This window comes from Hemitrygon akajei, chromosome 12, assembly GCF_048418815.1.
Source record: "Hemitrygon akajei chromosome 12, sHemAka1.3, whole genome shotgun sequence".
Classification (NCBI taxonomy): domain Eukaryota; kingdom Metazoa; phylum Chordata; class Chondrichthyes; order Myliobatiformes; family Dasyatidae; genus Hemitrygon; species Hemitrygon akajei.
Window position 1 is genome coordinate 92,282,638 of NC_133135.1, and position 7,296 is coordinate 92,289,933.

At 45.0% G+C, this 7,296-nt stretch overlaps 1 protein-coding gene across 2 annotated transcripts in view; it reads left to right on the forward strand.

Annotated features, from left to right (window-relative positions):
• LOC140737291 (LIM homeobox transcription factor 1-alpha-like) overlaps nucleotides 1–7,010 on the forward strand; it is a 634,570-nt gene extending 627,560 nt beyond the window's left edge. For both annotated transcript variants that reach the window (XM_073063685.1, XM_073063686.1), the window contains exons 8-9: nucleotides 1,114–1,281; nucleotides 4,068–7,010. In XM_073063685.1, the coding sequence (XP_072919786.1) occupies nucleotides 1,114–1,281; nucleotides 4,068–4,225 (326 nt within the window). In that variant the 3' untranslated portion in view covers nucleotides 4,226–7,010. The remainder of the gene's footprint in view (nucleotides 1–1,113; nucleotides 1,282–4,067) is intronic.
• Nucleotides 7,011–7,296: the final 286 nt, after the last annotated feature.

The following is a 7,296-nucleotide window of genomic DNA, read 5'->3' on the forward strand; positions in this document are numbered from 1 at the left end:
GGTTGTTGTAGGATGGTAGTGGGGTGTCAAGGTTTGACTGTCTGAGGGTGGGGAGTTCTGGTTGGGATCTTGGGGAGGTGGGTCTGAGATTGGGATTCAGGGTTGAGGGTCTCTAGGGGTCTGTTATCTGGGGTGAGCTAAGTCTTACAGGGAGGATGTGTTGCCTGAGCTGGAAGAGAAGAGCAAGGCTTGGGTCTGGACTGGGGTTGAATGGTGGGGCACGGGAAGTCTGTGTTTGGTTGTCTTGGTGCCACCACTTCCAGGGATAGGTAAGGGGTCATTCCTCTTTCCAGTGGCATCGATGTGGTCATATAAGTCACAATTTCTAACATTCAGTGACTAGGTCAGAGCCACATGAAATGACAAGGACAGAGTCAGGAAGTTGCATTAATCCTGCAGCAATGCCAAATGATAAATCTAGGTGGGAAGGATGTGGAGGTGAGATAGACTACACACCAGGAAGACAGTGACCTTTGTAGAGTGATCCTATGCCACTTTTGGCTTCACTAATATATGTTTTAGTTCTATTTTCTTTTCTTGCATTTCTCCTAGATTTTATTAGTCTTTTTTTGATCGAATTATAAAAATATACCAGGCTGCTTATTTTGATCTGGGAAGCATTGTTTGCATTGGTGGGTGGTAGCAGATTTGATGTTTTAACAGGAACTAAATCTTTGAAGGAAGCTAGTTCTCAGGGGAGCTTCAGGGATGAACTAATTGGATAGCTCTTTCAGAGATATGATTGTTGGCATTCCCTGCTTCTGTGCTGTACTCTTCTATGGTTCTTTAGATAACATTGAATCTGTGTCCTCTGCTTTGTTCCTCACCCCATGAACAGGAAGAACTTTATCCCAATTTGAATATTTTGAACACTTGTTTAAAACTTTCCAGAAACTACTTACATGCTAAGGAGAGAAACCCCCACTCTAATTTGACCCTCAAGCCTGGTGCCATTGCAATCAAGCCTCTCTAAAGAGGCTTGAACATCTCCAACTCCAACCTAACCAGAGAGTCAGAAGTGTTTAGCATAACCTCCTTCATGTAAGTGTGAAACTGGGTGGGATTTGTTCCTCTGTGGCATTCACTTTTTTTTATCTCTTCTTTCTCGTACAGTCCCAGCGAACACCTCCTCTAATCCCGGGATGGAGACGATGATGAATCCCTACACAACCCTGCCTCCACAGCAGCTCCTGGCTATTGAACAGAATGGATATAACACTGATCCTTTTCGACAAGGCCTCACTCCTCCACAGATGCCAGGAGACCACATGCACCCTTATGGTGACTGCGTTCTTCTCCGTTATCCATTACATAAAAAGTCCCGGGAGGTTGACTGTAAAGCAGGAGTAGGGAAAGGGCAACTGATCTTATTTCTTGCATCTTATAACCTTGTCAAATAGGCCCCAAGTTCCCAAACCTGTGACCTTACACCAAGGAGAACCAAGGCAGCAGGCACAGGGCGAAAACGCCTTGTTAATGAGTTGTTAATGACTAGACTGGTTCAAGCTGACAGGAAGAAGAGAGTAACTCACCTACACCATTCGTAGGTGCCCCTCCAAGTCACACTATTCTGGCTCAGAAAGTTATAGCTGGCCCTTCATTGTCACTGAGTTTAACCATTGAAAGTCTCTCCCCAGCAGCACTGAGAGAACCCTCACAGAAGAACTGTGGCTGCTCAGAAAGATAGTTTACCTACATCTTCTCAAGTGTGATCAGGGCTGGGCAATAAATTCTGGCCTTGCAGGCAATGTTAAAATCCCAATAAAACAAAGCACAGGGCAGTAGATTCAGAGCTTTCCTCCAGAGAATGCAGTTTGCCATAGATTGGAATCCCACAGAAGGAGGCCAAACAGCTCATCATGTCCCACAGAAGGAGGCTAATGTGCCCTTTATGCCTGTGTTGGCTGTGAGAAAGATCAATCCAATTTGTGCTCGTCTTTCTGAGGCCTGGTGCATGATCCACTAACCACTTAGCACAGCTGGCTGAGAGTGACTGCAGGGAGAGTGTAGCCTGTCATTGTCAAATATGAGAGCCATGGCACTGAATGATGCAGCACTATTTGTTTCAACACACTGCCAAACAAATTGAATTGATCTGAAGTGAATAGCATGGGCAATGGTTTCTAGGTGAACTTATGTGAGGTGTGAAATGAACAGGGGCACCTCATGGGCATGGAGGGCAACACCAGTCATAATACAGTTCAAGTTTTAGCCAACATCGACTGACTAGCATTCATAGCTCTAATCAAAATCCATTCATGGAGGGTGACTAGCAGGTGAACTGTGGTTTGAAGAGCGCAACTGATCTACAGCAGACCCATCCTGAAAGCGTTTATTAGAGCACATGAGGGTCCAAAACACTGAAGGGGAGTTGCTTTTGGAGTGACTGAGGGAACTATATTGTTTCCAAAGACATAACAGATGCACAAACTTCAAAGCACCAGTCCTGTGCTATCAGGGTCACCTTAAAACAATGATTCTTAGTTAGGAGAGCCATCTCTGAACCTGGGCCAACTCTCTTGGAAGGATGAGTCTGAGATGGGAGTGATCACAATGTGCCTTGAGTGGGCAGGTGATGGTTATGTCAGTCTCCCTGCCAACACCCAAAAGAAAGTAGACTGCATTAGCTCAACTACCAAAGGTTAGAGCCAGAACCAGATCAGGTTCATTATCAGTCTCATTTTGTTTTGCAGCACCAGTCCAGTGCAAAGACAAATTTTATTATAAATTATAAAATAAATAAATAGAGCAAAGAAAAGGAATAATGAGGTTGTGTTTATGGAAACATACACAAAATGCTGGAGGAACTACGCAGATCAGGCAGCATCTAAATAGTCAAATAAAGTGTTCATGGGTCATGGAGCATGCAGAAATCTGATGATGAAAAGGAAGAAACTGTTCTTGAGTCATTGAATGTGGGTCTTCAAGCCCCAGTATGGCCTCCCCAATGATAGTAACAAAAAATGGACTTGTCTCAGATGATGAGGATCCTTTGTGTTGGATACTGTGTTTTTAAGTATTGGGTCTTTCACCAAATTCATGATCACTCCTTATATGTGTAGGAGCAATCAGATCATACCCATTTGTCACAGAGAATTATAAAGCCATACAGCAGAGGATCGAGCCTTTTGCCCACTGTATCCATGTCAACACTAATCCCCTCTGCCCACATTAGCACTGTATCCTTCTGCACTTTGACTATTCAAGTGCCTGTCTCAACACCCCTTAAATGTAATGACTATGTCACCATTTACCACAAGTGATGGTAGTAAGGGCACAAAGGAAAGTATGACATCATACAGTCCAGTGTCCCCACAGCATAATAGAGGCAGTTCTCACCCTGGCGTTGATCAAAGGTTTAGACGGGTACATGTGAATGGTCTCCTGTGACAGAGGAATTCACCCTGGAACTGGCTAATATTTATTTCCCTACCAAGACCAGCTAGTTACCTCAGTCACTACATTTGCCTTCGTAACAGTGATTTTGTTCACTGAGATAATCGGTTGTACTACACTTTGGACATCCTGAGAAGGACACACCAACTGGGGCTTAGGATAGCTGCCTCTGGATCAGGAGGTCTTAGATTGAGATGGTCTAAGTCATAAAATAAGAAAACTGCATCTAGACCTATACTACTATATCATTAAATATGCTATTTATTGGATGAAGCTTTAATTGTTTCTTCTGAAGCAGAAAAATATCTCACTGCACTCCATTGGAGAGGAGCAGAAGAGGTTTCTCCAGAACCCTGGCCAATGTTTATCCCTCAGCCAACCCCACTGAAATGCAGCTGATCTGCTCCCTACTTTAGGACTGTTGTAAGTCCATTGCTGGGCCTATATTATCTGCTGCCCTTCCATCTTTAGAATTCTAACTGGGCTTTCAAGAAACTTCAGAGATCTTTGGTTTGGGGCAAGAGTGTAGATTATCTCTCTCTTGTGAATGGGTTGTGGACAGAGGGTGGTGACTGGCCGAGTGGCCTTGTCTGATTGTCGGCTGTCCAGTTCTGCTGAGGCCCAGAGACAGATGGGGCTGATGTGTTTGTTTCCTTTTCTTCCCTCCACAGGCAGTGAAACCCTGTTCCATGACATGGATAGCGACACTTCACTCAACAGTTTAGGAGACTGTCTTCTAGCAACCACCGAGGCAAACTCCATGCAGGCTAGGATAGGAAACCCTATAGACCGCCTGTACTCCATGCAAAACTCCTATTTTACCTCCTGAAGTTGGCCATGTTGGGAGTGGAGTGAGAAGTCACAGGCACACTCATTAAGACTAATGCTATTCACAACGCTTCCTAAAACCACTTAAGGTAATGGACAAAGCCAGGAGCTTGACACCAACTGGCTGAGGTACTTATTTAACTCCCCTCCCCCAACCCCCCACTTCTTATAGCGCCAGCCATGGGGGGGGGGCGGGTTGATTTGTTTGGACTCTGCCTGTGTGACACTTTGAGCTACTGATGTGTTGGATATTCCAAATACCATACAAGACCTTCAGGGCTTTGGTGTCCTGTCAAGATAAGCCTACAGTTCAGCAGTCATGTGAACCTTCTCTTTTTCTCCTCATCCCTCTGGCCAGGAATGTCTTGAAGACCTGAATTGCAGAGATCCAGTTATTTATGGAATTAAAGATTCAGACTGGGTTGGTGCAGCTGCAGAAATTCCAGTGACTCGCACAGAAGACTCACTCCTTACCCCACTTGGGCCACTCCCCTCCTCAATACCCCTTCAGTTCCCACACCCCATCCTCCAAGTGCATCAGAGACTGATCTTTCTGTGGATTCTAACACTGGACAGAAGAAGGTGCGAGGTTGATTTTAGGCCTACAGCCAGAGGGGAGTGAAAGTGATGGGGAGAAAGAGACTCCATCCAAGAAAAGGCTGCATCAAGCAAGATACAGGACCAGGCCTGGATAATACAAAATAGAACTTTGTTAGCACAAATTGAAAGTTATGATTTTACAAAGGTGACTTTAATTCTACAGCTTTTACTATTTAATTATGCACTCGGTGCACTTAAGTTATGAAATTGCTATTAATTTTTTGTTTGTAAAAATCATTTGAAGAAAGATTCTAATTTTGAGTTTTTTTGGGGGGGCCACATTTGGTAAGGATTAGCCAAAACTGTCTGAACAGTTGTCAGGTGGAAAGTTCACCCCCTCCCCTTCCAACCCAAGAAGAATTGCATTGTAAATATCAACAGTTTGAGGATGTGTGTTTTTTTTTTGGAAGTGCTGATTATTTGACTGTGAAAAAGGCTGTGATAATTTATGAACTGAAGATCCCTTCCCTCTACCCCACCTCCCCTTCTCTGCCCCTGCTCCTGTGGACACTATCTGTGGTACCAAGTTGGATTTTGCTATGATGCACAGAAAGGCCAGAAGTTTCATCATAGTATGTTGTGTATATGTTCCTAAAGCAGGCTCTGAAGTTGCAGTATATTGTGCACCGTTTATGGAGATGGTGTTATTAATGCCTGAATAAGCAGTGCCCAGTAATGCAACAGGTGAAAAGAACCCTCCGTCACCCTTGGTCACAGGTCAGAGTCTGATTGCTGAATTACACAGTAACGCTGATAGCGAGGAAAGGGGGTGAAGGATATACTGCAGGTCCCACCATCACCTTAAGACCAGTGCAAGTTCTGGATTCGTAAGTATGTTGGAAGAAGTAGTCCCAAGGGTTTGCTCTAATGTGGCACAAAGCATGTGCTGACCAAATGCTTGCTGAAGCGACTGTTTGCTTTGGACCATATGCATAGCTAGGGTGTCTAGAGCTTGTGGAAGATCTGGACAGTACTCCCGTGACTGCTGGGAAGACCAAGACTGCTGTGGGAGCAGGAAAATAGCCCTCATATGAGGAGGTGGAGGGCAGTTTCTAGAACCATCAACCTTGATGTGAAGCAACGTGGATGGTGGAGACAGGGAGGAAGATTATCCCAGGAGATGGCAGGGTATTGTTCTGAATATCTGAATGTCAGATCCTAAGGAGAAAGGGAACATCAAAAGGATTTCAAGATTCCCAACTGCTGAAGTCCTCCTCCTAACCCTTCCCTTTGATCGGTGACCAGCCCTTCCCACTTCTCCATCTCCTTCCCTCTTCTCCCCAATACCACTCCTACTCATCTCTTGTCTTCCTTTCTTCCTCTCCCACCTCTTGAACTCTTCCACTTCCTCAACCCGCTTCCTCCCCACTTACTCCCATCTTTCTTCCTCCCACCCAAGCCTTTTCCTCCCCAACCAGTTTCATAGCTTCACACCTCTCCTCTATACCCAAAGCTTCTCCTCCCCAATCAGTCTCTCCCCAACCCGTCCTCAACACCACCCCACTTGTCCAACAACTCTTCTCCACCCAAGCACATCCCCTTGCATCTCACCTTTACCCTCCCCAACTCACTATTCTCACCCATCTACAACCCCTACCCTCCTACCTTTGTAACCCAGTCCACCCCTCCACCCACACACACAAGGCAGTGTATAAGCACAGTCATCAGCTCCATACAGATTGCCCACCCAGCTCCCCATTAGCTTTCGATGGTCCATTTGCTGCTATTGTAGCCCAGGAGTGGGGGATGGATAGACTACCTGGATGTCCCCTAGGCAGCCAACCCCATAAAATGGCATTTCATGTTGGAGGGAGGACCTATTGCAGCTCAAGAAAACAGACATATTAGTACGTTTGAGATAATGAAAATTACTGCACAGCCCACAGTCCATCTTACTTTGTGAACCCCAATCACTGTTCAGTAGCCCAATGTTTTAGTAATTGTTGATGTTCACGTGACACTGTGTCCTTGATAAACTTTTTAAATGTGAAGAGAAACATCTCCCCCTTCCCCCACCTGTGTATCCTGACATCTCTCAGTGTTCTAGTGACAGAGAATCCCGAGGCTTGTGGAAGGTTCCAGAAACCAAGGGAGCTTTCTTGGCAACATATTTAATGTAAGACTGTTATGTACCAGTGGCTTGTAGAAAGAATATCTTCTGTACACCATAAAGAAATGTCAACCAATCCAAGGATGTGTGTCCATTTTCTGTCATAATGAGGCATCGTACTCTGTGATGATGTCCTTTGTAACACAGTTCAACACAAGAGCTGAGTGACCTGTGGTAATTCTGTCTAAGATTATGAAAGGCATAGGTAGGGCGGATAGTCATAATCACCATGTTTAAGAGGCATTTAAATATGTAAGATGGAGAAAGAGGTCAGTGTGGATGTGATGAGAATGATGCTCTAAAGTGAGGGAACTTAAAGCCCACTGACCAGGATATCCAGAGGTTCTGTAACACAGTGACTG